General features: G+C 37.4%; 1 protein-coding gene across 8 annotated transcripts in view; it reads left to right on the top strand.

The window, feature by feature from the left end:
• Window positions 1-12,908, top strand: part of MAN1A2 (mannosidase alpha class 1A member 2) — a 144,660-nt gene that overhangs the window by 42,335 nt on the left and 89,417 nt on the right. For all 8 annotated transcript variants that reach the window (XR_012045357.1, XM_072880738.1, XM_072880757.1 and 5 more), the window contains exon 3: window positions 3,859-3,955. Coding sequence is in view for 7 of the 8 variants with exons in the window: in XM_072880738.1 (XP_072736839.1) it covers window positions 3,859-3,955 (97 nt within the window). In the remaining variant the exon portion in view is untranslated. The remainder of the gene's footprint in view (window positions 1-3,858; window positions 3,956-12,908) is intronic.

Below are 12,908 nucleotides of genomic sequence, written 5' to 3' on the forward strand. Positions count from 1 at the left end.
CTTTGGCAAGCTGCTATCAGGTATGGAAATTTCAGCTATGGAAATCTACCCCTCGCCTTTTTCACAATTATTGATCCATGCCTGGACCAGCTTGTTATTTCCACTCTGCTTGAGCTTAAGATGCCTGTGTCATGGGTTCTTTAAGGGTTGGGGTGTTTTTTGTTTTGGGGTTTTTTTTAAAGCATTTTTGCCTTCTTTCTATTGTCATTAGTGCTGATGTTCCAGTCAGTGTTTGAAACTTCCTTCTCCTCTTGAAGACAGGGGTTTTTTTGAATAAAAGCCTATCTATACCTGCAGCTGCTGTTCAGCATTTCCAGCTTTCACTACGCAAATGCTGTCTGGCATAACCATAGAGATAATCTTGTTTTTCAGATCAGTTCACACTGCTTGTACTTCCTGAGCCAAAGTTACATCCTCTGTTAAATTTTTAGCTGGTAGAGGTATCTGTCTTCTCCTGTCTCTCAAAAGCTTCTGTGTGCACAACTGCTTCTGATAGTATAGATGATGTATCTATAGTATATCACGCTACCAGTTCTGGCAGTAACAGAAATCTCCATGTTGTTACAAGATATCTTGGCATATCATCCTTACAAAAGTTACTGTATACAAGAGCTGTGGGGTTTCTCACTTGTATGTAATGTGCAGTTATCTGCTAACATGATATCATGAAGTCTGCTCACTTTGTGGTAATGAACTGTGTGCCAGAGTAATGTTCAGTGTTCATCTGGAAAAAATCAGTTAACTAGTTAGTGTAATAAAATCAGAAGATTCTTGGTGAGTTACAACACCATATTCTTTGTACACTGTTTGGGGGAGGCAGAGGGGACAGGACAGACACGTTTGTGTTTATCAAAGTAGCTTAGTCTCCTCAAAATATGATTTTCTATCTCAGAACCTTAGATGATGCAGTCAACTATGTCTTAGTCGCTTGTGTTCTACAGAGTTTCTGGTCTCAGTGTATTCTTAAATTACTTCTGCATTAATTCTTTTACAGTTTCTGTTAACTCCTTTACAGTTTTTATCTTAACGAAATTTTATCTTAGGATAAATTTTATCTTATGATCTTATGGATATAGAAACATCTTACATTGTGATGTATTCTGTTTTAGCCCTTTGTAATTTCCATAATTTTCTTGGGTTTCCTCGGAACTAAATAGTCTGGAAAAAAAAAATAATCTGTACCTTCTCCCCAGAAGAATAGCAAATTGGGACAGTGAAATATTCCACAATTAACATTCTGCCGTGAGGGAAAAAGTTGTTGTTGTTCTTTTGGACTTAGCTAGTTTTGATCTATACTGATATTTGCCTACACTTTGAGATTTTTACAAAGCTAAAATGTCAATGGTCATTTGATTCTCCTTCATGAAATATTTGATGCATCCATTTACGTGTGGATGTGGCGCTTGGGGACATGGTTTAGTGGGGGACTTGGCAGTGTTAGGTTTACGGTTGGACTCAGTCTTAAAGGTCTTTTCCAACCTAAATGATTCTGTGATTCTGTGTATTTGAATTCAAAGGTCTCAGAAACCCAGTTTCCCTTATGTGGAAGCAGGTTGGTTAGATCTGCCGTGTCATGGTTACCTTGCTGTTTAGACATCCATTTGTTATCAAACTCACATAGAATTCACTGGTCAGTAATTTTTTAGTTTCATCCTCTAGTGCCTTCTAAAACTATAGGTCTGTGTTTTTCCCAGGTAGAGTTTTTAAGATTTAAAGGTGGACTGGCAAGCTGTGAGTTAGAGCAGGACCCTTTATGGAGGCCTTGACTGTCCTGTTCTGACTGGGGAAAGCCCTAAGTCCACCCTGACTGGATAAAGCCTTAAGTAGCCCTGTCTGATCCCATAACTGATCCTGCTTGGAGCAGGAGGTTGAACTAGAGACATCCTGAGGTCCCTTCCCACCTGAATGATTCTATGATTCTCGATTCTATGATTCTCAATTCTATGTTCTTAAGTTAATCAACAATTTTATATAAAAATTTGTAGGTTGATTCTGGATAACATTAGTAAGAGGACTCAGAGGAACTTCTACACTGCCTGTGATCAGGCTTTTGCTGCATTTGTCATGCTGCAGTTTTCTTACCTGTCAAGAGAGGATCACTCTACCTGAGTCATCTTGAGGTTCTAATAGCTATTAATTGGTCAATTTGATAAGTGCTTTGTAAACACTAAGGAACTTGTGAATGCTAATGAAGTGGCTTTTCTCTCCTCTTTTAGTATAATATTTGCATCTTCTTTTTTGTACATTACAGGTTCATGACACTAAAAGAAACTATACAGTATTATTGCCTAATCAGGTGTCAGAATCTTTTAGTGCAAATACCAAAAACAACATGTGAGCTGACTTTGAATGACAAGCAGTAGGAATGGGACCTCTGGCATCCTGGGAAGGACATCTGTGCCTAGGTTGATGTCAGTTTAGCACAGGAGTGCTTCCCAGCTTCTGGGCCTGTGCATATACCTTTGCTGTGGTTCTAATGTATTGTCTAGGCATGAGTTAAGTGAGCCATGGGAAATTTGGAGGGAGTTTATGTTCAAAGGAATTACAGCCATGTAGGTTGGACAGGGATCTCTTGATGGTTGTAGGGAGACAGGGACTTTGTTTTGCATGTCTCAGCAGGTAGTTTAGATGCAGTTTGAAAGATTTGGGATTACCAGCTGCTGACTTCCAGTAAATCCTGAGCTTGGTAAGAGAAGAGAGCGGCTTCTATGCGAAGTAGTGCTGGTAAGGCAACTGGCTGCACCTCACTTATTAGCCAGCATCTGCTTGTTCCCTCCTATTTTCTGTGAGTATGGTGACATATTAAAATAAGAAAATGACAGTCTTTTAAATTGTACTGATATAATCAGTTTCTTAAAGAGTTAGTATTGGTCTGTTAGTTACATTAGCATAGTTTTTCCTCTTAGCTTTTCTCAAACTTGTGGAGATCATGATTTAAGTCCTATATGTTTTCTCGGAGTTTTTGTTTATATTAACAATATTTTAATACCACTTTTAAGATGCAATATAAAAATAAAATATGTATAACATCGTGGGATACTGCCACATGGCTGTTGTTTTAGAACAGGTTTGTTCCTAACTGTTCTTGTGTCTGGGGTATTGTCTTTTAGAATCTGATTTCTTCCTGTTACTTGCTTTGATCTGTTTAGGTAACTAATATTTGATTTAAACTGCATTTGCTTTGCAGTTTGGTCACTGTTGAATTTCTGCTGTATGCAAACAAGGAAGGCATTTAAAAAGTTTTAGCAAATCCATAAAAGCAGTGCTTAAGTTGCTGATGTGCACAACTAATATTTGTGGGTCATCAAGACCTCTTGTTTTTTAGATGTAGTTTGCTACAGTAGTTGAGAATGTTTTGTGGAGCAAATATTAATAATTTTACACTGCTTTGTTCATTATACTTTCTAAAGAGCAAAGCTTTTGGCATTTCTTTTGATAGAAGCTGTATGACAGTATATCTTTGTCAAGTAGGTGTTGCTAATAAAATTATTATGCCTTTTGCAAAATTGTTTAGTTGTACTTGGATGCACCAGTGTAAATAAATCCCTTTTATGCTTCAGATACTGGTAGGTGTGTTTTTTCTTTTGGTTAGTGTCTTAGACATTAGCCAGTGCTTTTCACCAGTTCCTTATTGCAGAGCATTAGGGTCTATAGCTCAAGTCAAATAGACTTGAAGTTGTTTCCAAATTTATTAATGCTGTATAATCTGATTTCTGTAACAGACAGAAATAGTGGCAAAGTAATTATCAGTATGCTGGGATGACTGTGAAAGATGAAGTCTCAAATAAGGAGTAAAATATTGTATTTGTACAAAGTAGTTTTATAATGTAATCGAATCCTATTTTTTCAATCTCTTAGATGATGAAGCATGCCTGGGACAATTATAAGCAATATGGATGGGGACATAATGAGCTCAAACCAATTGCCCGGAAAGGACATTCCACCAACATATTTGGTAGGCTATATTTTCTGGTTTGTTTCATTTTAGTTTTTTTAAATATTTCTGTCCAAGCTATCCTCTTTGAAAGTCTACCCAAACTTCCTAGCAAATTTTGTTTTAATATAAACCTTTTGATGTGCGGATGACAGAAGTGTATTGATGATTTCAATGGTAATTCAATGAATTACTTTAGTAAACTATCTTTTTGGGAGTAATATGTTGTTGTTGTTGCAAAAGCTAAGCTGTGTCTGTGTGCACTGTTACTTTGTGTATGCATATATATATATATAAGTAAAAGTTATGATGCATTTATGATATTTTGGGGTGAAATGAATATAATTTTAAAAAAACACCCTCATTTTGTCTAGATCTGTTTAATTCTATGATAATGTGATACGAGACAAAATGCATGTGCAAGATGCCGAAAAACTGCTAGTACCAAGATGAAATTTAAAGTAGCTTCTAAAAAAAGATCTGGATAAGGTGAAAGTGACATTGTTACTTGATGTGTGACTTGTGGATCCTGAACCTGTAAGCTTGAATAAAGGAAAAAAAAAACAACATTCAAAATACAGGAGTTTGAGGGTAGGGGCAATTTTGAAGAAAGTAAAGGGACGGAGTGAGAATAGTTGAGCAATGGAGTGTGAACGTGAGTGTCACAAATGCCATTGAGAATAGTATGAAAAATGAGGAAGGTAAAGATGAAGAAATTTAATATCATTGTGTTGTGTACACGTGATGAGACTAGATGGCTTTTCTTCCTTAAAATATCAATGATCTGCAGCAATACTGCTTTTTTTTGTGTAAATCGAGTGGGATAGAGTAAGTAGAATAGTAATCAAAAAGTGACAAGCATTTTATTGGTACTCGAACCAGGAGAGAATCCATTTTTTGTCCCTAGTTCTGTAGGACTGATGGTTCAAAAAACCTGGTTGTAACTGTTGAGGACTGAGCCCTGGAGGGTTCTGTAGGTTCATCCTCTGGTATAGCAAAACACATAACCTTAACCACTAACATCAAGGTTAAGCCTGGATTGGTCCAGAATGCACAGCACCTAAGATGACTGAGGCATGAAGTTCATGCATTTATTTTGAAACGCACACAGGAGAGCTGCTCTAAGACGGGGTAGGGTTTTTCGAATTCTGTTCATGGTTTCATACTGTGTTCGCCCACTCTCTGGTATCTGAGGAAGGTACGGATTTATCATAACCACTTTTTACATCAAGAATGAGTGTGAATATACTGTGTATACCTTAAGTATGTTAGTATTGGTTATAATAGTTTGCTTGAAATCAATATTTTATTGGCTTTTATTGTAAGGCAATTGGCTAATGACTTTGTGTGAGGTTGGTTCTCATTGTAACTGGTATTTGTTTTATCTTGCTTTAAACCTTGAATTTGTTTCTTGTGGGTGATAGAAATACAGATTAGGATTTTTTTAAGTGTCTGGTTTTCTGTGTTTAGTGCCTCAACTCAGAATAAATTATTTTGACTTAAGTCAAAATTTGGTTAGCCTTTTGTTTTCATTCATAGGGAAAAAGTAAACTCCCAGAGGAAACTCATTCCAAAAGAAGAGCCAAAGGACTTGTTTCAAAAGTATTGTAATGCTTAAAGGGATTTCTCATTTTTTGCTCTGTCCCTTCCCCCGATCTCCTTAAATTTTATCTTGAAACCATTCTTATATCTTGCCAAATAAACAAGTGATTTTCTTTATATCCAAACAGTTTTTCATCAAATTTATTTGCATGATGAACTTCAACATTAAATAAGTGCTGGACATGGAGAAGGGAGGAGAACTTAACTAGGCACACTGCTCCTTTCCCCTGCTCCCAGCAATGGAAGGAGAGCCTCTGAGTTAAATTTTCTGTGATACTTACAAACAAACAAACAAAACCAGAAAAAGCCCACAAATGAATTCCCTCCCCGCAAACCTGTAGTGAGTAGAAGCCTATTTAAATCCATAGGAGAATAATTTCAGCTTCTCTACAAGCCCTGTCTGCAATAAGGACTGTTCACCTTTACTGCAAGCAAATCCCTTGGAGCCTAACGTTGATGGCTTTTGGTCATGCACTGGAACCTGGTTTCTTAAACTTCAGTATGGTGTGAAGGCTGATACTTGTTTCACTTCTTCATTCCTTTATAAAGAAAATGACTAGGTCAGGTGGAGTTGTCTGAGGGGTGATGGGGGGAAGATGAGCAAGTTAGCATGCTCAGGAGAGAAAAGCATCTGGACTGGATGAGGAGTTTGAAGAGTGAAATTAAAGACTCTAAGATGCAGCCAGCACTGAGCATAGTGCAAGGAGAGTGTGTGAGGCTGAAGGGAAGACCCGAGCAACAGGCTTCTGCCATGACAGACAGAAGAACATTTCTTAGGTTCCCAGAGAGTATTGTGTAGTATTCTTAGATAATTTCTTCTTGCTACCTTGTACACTGGCACTGCTTTCATTTCTACTAGAAAAATCTCTTCTGAAGCTTCCTGTGATTTAGTTGTATGTTATCTCTAATTCATGGCTTTTCTTTATATTTTTTCCAGCTGATGAAGTTGGGTCTTACAGTGAAAACCTTTGTGAAAATGTTCACCTGTATGATCATGTAGTCTTTGCTGTTGAATTTACATGGCATTCTGTTGCTTAATTTGCCAGGTATCATTTTACACCAGCCTTGGTTTGTAACCCAGACTATCTATGAAGTGAGGTTTTTTATTTACATGGCAGGAAAACATTTTTCTAATGTTTGTTTTTAATGTGACTGACACAATATTTTGAAGCAATTTTGAATTGTAGTCTAACTCTAGTCTCTTATTTTCTTTCCATTCCTCCTCTGCTTACTTCTAACATGTCTCCTAATGAGTCTGGAGGACTTCTACTTTTTTTTCTCCTTGGAATGCTTATTCTTTGGAGTTTTGGCATTGCTGTCTGAAAAAAATTGCAGGCTTCCTCCACATTCAAGTTTCTGATCCTCTTATGCCAGCTAACTCTAGCAGCTGATTCCCTAAGTGTTTGTCCTTTTAAAATCCAGATGCTATTTTGTGCCATTTAATTTTTAGCCATATCATGTTATGATAGCTCTGTTCAAGGCTATTTCATATGAAAAACTTTTCTGAAATATATAGTCCTCAGTTTATACCAAGTCTAAAATAGAATCAGCTATTGTTGATTTGGTGGGTGGTTGATGGGAAGGGGAGAAAAAAATTGGTCCTTTTACCGAGGACTGTTTAGGCTGTATTGTTAGTGCTAGTACTTTACCAATTTCTATTGCCCATAATGACACCATTCCCAGCAGTATTTGCCTTTATAGAAGCATTACATAATTCTTTTTGAAATCTGATGCTATTTTTAACAAAAAGCTGCTCAGCAAAACCTGGTTTTATTCATCCCAAAGATGATTTGACCCAAACTATTTTCTGCCATTACTGTGCTCTGTTGTACTTCCATTTCAATTCGTAGCATGTCTGTGAGATTCAGCAAGGAGATGGCATCGCTGTTTGGCACTGCAACCCTTTGCATGAATCTTTGGGAAATCAGGTTTCCTGATAACTCTCAAGTGAGATAAATGCAATTCAACTTAGAAGGCAAATAAGCTAGTAATCTTCCCTGTTGGACTCCCTTTTCCCTCCTGAAGCAGTGTATATCTATATCTATGCCAAGAGTAACATCAGTGTTCCCAGCATCGCAAGATCTACTGCAGGGTTCAGGCTGGGGTCAGAGAAGGGGAGAGGAGGTGGCCTGCTCTTCTCTCATAAATCTTAGTTTTAAGTCCTTTAAAAAATAAGGAAAGGTGATAAACTGTAAAGCAAGGTGCTCTGTCCCTCACTGAAACTTGCCAGCAAGAACATTTGTGGGCTGTCCCAATTATTAGTTTGACTTCAATAACAAAACCTGCTAGGGTTGCTTTAGTTGACCTGCAACTAGAAACTCTTGCCAGTCTTTGAGATGTTTGACCTGGTGATTGTAAATTGTAAAGCAGAACCTGCTAAAAGTGTTGCCTATCAAACCGTGTAGTCAGTCAGTAGTTAAAATCGAATAGTACCTCTTCAACAGCGGGGTCACAGCATTAGTAGTATGGTGCTGGTTTGGGAAAGTAGGGCTGGGAATTGGTCGGCTTTTAAAGATGTTTAAATTTAGATGATGTATGAAGTGAACCTTTAAGTTCTGTGTTGGTGAAACAGGGTGATAACTGGCTCCTATTTTTGTGAAAGTTGCCTGTTTTTGAAAGGGCTGATAATCTGAAGATTTGTTATTTATTCCTACCCTGTAAGATAAAATAGTGTTAAAGGCAAGGAGAAAGTATAGCAGAGAGGGGTAACTTCTCTTTCCAGTTTAATTTTTTATTTGCAGCTCTGCTGGTGGTTGTAGCAGATTAGCTAAAAAAAAAGGTTACTTTTTTGTTAAGGGCTGCTTAAATTGCTAGAATAATTTGGTGACAGCCGCAGGGCGTTATTGCAGAGGTAGGGTTGTATGGGCTCTGGGTCAAGTTCTCATTAGAACACAAAGGGTGAAGAGAAAAAGGCCAATGGAAAATGATGCATGTAAGATAATGAGCAAGCATGACAAACACTGAGCTGACTTCAGAGGTTTTAGTGGGTTTAGTGAAAACCAGAGTAGTTGATGGTATTGTAGGATTCTCTTGCTGTAATGAAATCTGATTGGATTTGCTTTTGAGGATCAGAGTAACCATCTGAAATGTGCTGTTTAAGGATTATTTGCCCCTGCATTTGTTTGGTGACCCCTAGGTGAACATCTTATGGAAACACCTTTAAAATCACTAAGTCCAGATATGCTTCAGAGTTTTAAACGATGTGTATTTGTGGCATCTTTTACTTCAGTATCTTATTAACTAATTACTGTAGCACAAGCTTTGAGGAAGCTTTTTTGTGAGTTAAATTGAGCAGTTTGTACTAGTGGGTTTGTATCAGTCTTCATTCTTTATTTTTCTAAAACAATGTTTATTTGAGAGCCTGAATGACTTTAAGAAAAAAAAATAAAGAGGAAAAAAGACCACAGGCTTGGGCAACTCGGAACATTGTCCTCAGCAAAACTAAAAAGCATGGGCACTCATCTTACCTGATGCTTTCTGAAATGAAGAGTTCTGAAATTTGTGGGGGTTTTTTTGATGTTAACTATCTAAGAATAAAGTGAAGATGCGCAGTTTGTCAGGTAATAAGTACGTGACAAAGTAATGGTACAAACTGTTGCTAAACTGTAAACTTCCCCTATTAGTAGCAGTGCATCTCTAAACCTTGCATTTGGACATACTCTGTCTAGAGATGAGCGGCATTACATGAAGATGACCTGATAAATGTATACACACATAAACAGATACATGTCTGGATATGTTTTCAAGGGTGTGAAAAGATCTTTCCTAAGCCATAATGATGTGGAGTTTTTAGGTTGTAGATGCTTGCATACAGACATGCCCATTCTCATGCACAAAGATTTAATTAAACTATTACTTTGTATTTTGTCACACTAGAACTGTCTCACACATCTGATAGTGCTTCCATGCCCCCCTCGTTCTCTTTTCTCACATGCCATGCAAATGGTCATTTTAATCTGTGATGTCTGCAGGCTCTGTCTTGGAATGTTATATTCTGGGAGGAAGGGAAAACTGTCAATGAAGTCACATTGTGGTTGCGTTTATTACCAAGTAGAGCCTCAAGGCTGCAATGCAGTGCTATATCTCTTCCCTAACACATGACCAAATACAGCTGTTGTCTCTTTTATGAAGAATTTTTGTCTGGCATGTTCAGTCTCATATAACATAATGTACTGCTACTTCATACATATGGAAAAATGAAATTTTGAGGTTAATGTGGGTTAATGAGCAAGATGTGTCCAAGGGAACAACTCAAGGATTCAGTTGGAGAAGCTAGTGAACTGATTTTTTTTTTTTAAACTTGCCAGTGGACTACTTGGTTTCTACCACCTTGTTGAGTGTATCCTGTTGCCTGGCTTGTTGCACAGCCTGTATCAGCCTTTTGCTACCAGCGCTGCTGATAAACCCCCATGACCTGGGAGAAGGTTGCTGAGCCAGCTGCCAACTGCCCACTGCTGCAGCAGGAGGCTCTTGCTGCAGAACTCTGTGTTGCTAAGCAATGGAGATCTGTCAGTGCATTTCACCCTCGTGGCAGAGAGCAGGAGAAGCAATGCTCCCAAGCCCCGTGGAGAAAATGGCGTTCATCAGACTGCAAGGGCATGAGGCTGTTGGGAGAAGGAGCTGAGTCAGGCAAAGGAGTCTGTTTTTCGAATACCTTTAGCAAGTATGGTATAGCTTGGGAGACTAATGTGATTTCTCTGTCCAGTTCGTGGTCTAGAAAACAAGAGGGGGAATATTTCTTGTAAGCACTACAATAAAATGCTTTAAGAGATGTTTTTTTAAATTACTCTTGGAAATATTCATTAATTTCTTTGACATTTTTGTTATCTGTTATTGTAACAGTTATTGGGCTGCCTGAGCTCCTCTGACACTATCATCTGCTGTCACTTGATTAGTTGTCAATTACTTTTGAAGTTCACATAATTGAGTATCAAGAGTGTCAGGTTTCATGGGCCTTTTGTTTTTCTGGGGTTTTTTAGCTGCCAAACAACCTGCAAATTTATAAACATTATGGAGACAAACACTTCTACTGGGAAGAAACTAGATGATATACCCTAAAGTAAAGACTGAAGAGTGACCTTTTGAAAATATGGCTAAAAACTTCTGGTGTCTTCTCATTGTAAAATCCTAATGAAGAGACAGACAGGAGAAACAAATTCTGCTCAGCATTCTTTTTCTGTGCATGTTTTCAGCCTCTGAATCCATGTGGAGGATAAATGAAAACAAAAAAGGAATATGAGGTATATATGTAAACAAATATGTTCTTGACTACTTGTTGCTTTGATAAAAAAAATACTTGGTGAGCAGTAGTTTTTATCTTAACTGTATGTGCACAAGTAATCTACCCATCATTGCCTTTTCCTGTGGCAAATGAAAGGGGAAAGAAAATCCATTCATGCTAACTAGTAAAGAGGTAATTTCATGGTGCAAATTTCAGCCCAGTCTCTGTATTTCAGGTTCTGTTCAATTTTAAAGTAAATGAAACTGGCCTTAGGACAGGTCTATGCATCTGTGTCCTCGGCAAAATCATTAATGAGTGACTATGCTGAGACAACGTTCAATATATGTACATTGAATGTGTATTTTTTTGGCCAGTAAGAAATTTTGGAAAGATAAAATTTTAAGAAAAAAAACATAACTCTCAAGAGTTGCTGGCCACATCTGGAATTAGAACAGTGTTCTGATAACACGAGAAAAATACCTTTGGGTTAGACAAAAGATCAAACATGATCATTACTCATCCTCCAAAAATTGCTCACGGCAGGTATCTATGGAAGAAATATAAGAGCAGGAAAAGCCCATAGTAAGTGAGCATTTCTCAGAGTACTCTTCAGGCTTACAAAAGTTTGTGCAGTGTTAGTGGTTCTGTGCTCAGAGGCAGCAAGTTTTATTTAATCACTTTTAGTTTATTTTTTGGTGATTTTGTTCAATCTGCTTTTGAGTCTGTGCAAACTTAAGAGCACCCGCCATATGCCATTATGAGTGGTTCCATAGTTTGATTCCATAGTCTGTAGAAGACTTCTTAGTTTTGAAGTCTGCTCGCTGTCCTAGGTGACTAGTTTTTAGTATTGGAAAAAAACAACCCATTACTCATCTCTTCCTTGCCATTCATGAGTCTGTAGAACTGCATATGCCCTCAGTTGTGTGCCTGTCTTACATGGAGAGTCTTGGTCTGTTAAGTAATTTCTCATACATACTTTGTTTTCATACCCTATACATTATCTCCTTTGTTTGTGTCTTTTCAAGTTCCTTTTTTTTCTTTTTTTGAGAGGAAGACTAAACCTTTGTTCTGTTTTCTGTTTTGTTCACCGTTCCTTTCCTAATAATTGTATTTTGCATCTTTTAGGCTCCTTTATGGAGTCTAGAAACTCACTATAGGGTGGCTTTTCTGCAGTAGCATTCCTTTTCAAAATCCTCATCCACTGTGTGTGGTATTTCTGGATTATTTGTAAATATGATGATTTGTAAGTATTTCCAAATGATTTTATAAATAAGCATGTGCCCAAGCATTCATCTCTGTAGGATCCTACTGGTGGTTTCCTCTCACAATGATAATTAGTTGTTTACACTTATCTCGTTTCCTATCTTTTAAACAATTATTCATCTGCATGAGAACAATTTTTTCTTATCCTTTGGCAGGTTAGTTTTAAGAGCCTTTGTTAAGGGTTATTCTTACATACCTTCTGTATATATTCTCTGTCCATATGCAAGTTGACATCTTAAAAAGACTAACATTGATGCTAAGATAAGACTTCCCCTTACAAAATATCTGACTTCTCCTCAGTTCATCTAATTTAAAGGTGTCCTCTGATGCTGCTAATTGGGCAAATAGTGTTTTGTAAATGCTATTTTGCTTCACTGCAATAGACATGGTGTTTATTCAGAATATGGTTGTTCTCTAAAACTTGCAAATGTGCGCAGTCAGGAGGCAATCTGGCTGTGCATTCCCTCTTAACTGTTTTACAGTACTGGTGCCATAGATAAAGACAACTGTGGTTAGCTAAGAATATTTTTTGAATGTTATTGCTATTTCATCAAACTGTCACAAGTGTGCCTATGCTTATCAGGAAGATTCACCATGGGCAGCTATTGTCTTCTGTTCTTTTTAATAATACAGTATTCCTACTGAATTCTTCTCACCCAGTTTGTATTAGCTCATGTACAACACTTATGTTAGTTGATCTCAGTGGCTTTTTTACATGTTTCTGAACTGATGATGTTAAATCCTATGGCATTATTCAGAAGATTGAAAATTCTGCCTTTAAAAAAAAAATATCATGAGATGTACAGATGCAAAGTGGCATTGGATAAACACACCTTATTTCTGTAACCTGCCTTATAGAATAGTGAGGTAAACATCTGCATCAAATGG

The sequence above is a fragment of the Ciconia boyciana genome, chromosome 1 (assembly GCF_034638445.1).
Source record: "Ciconia boyciana chromosome 1, ASM3463844v1, whole genome shotgun sequence".
NCBI classification, from domain to species: Eukaryota; Metazoa; Chordata; class Aves; order Ciconiiformes; family Ciconiidae; genus Ciconia; species Ciconia boyciana.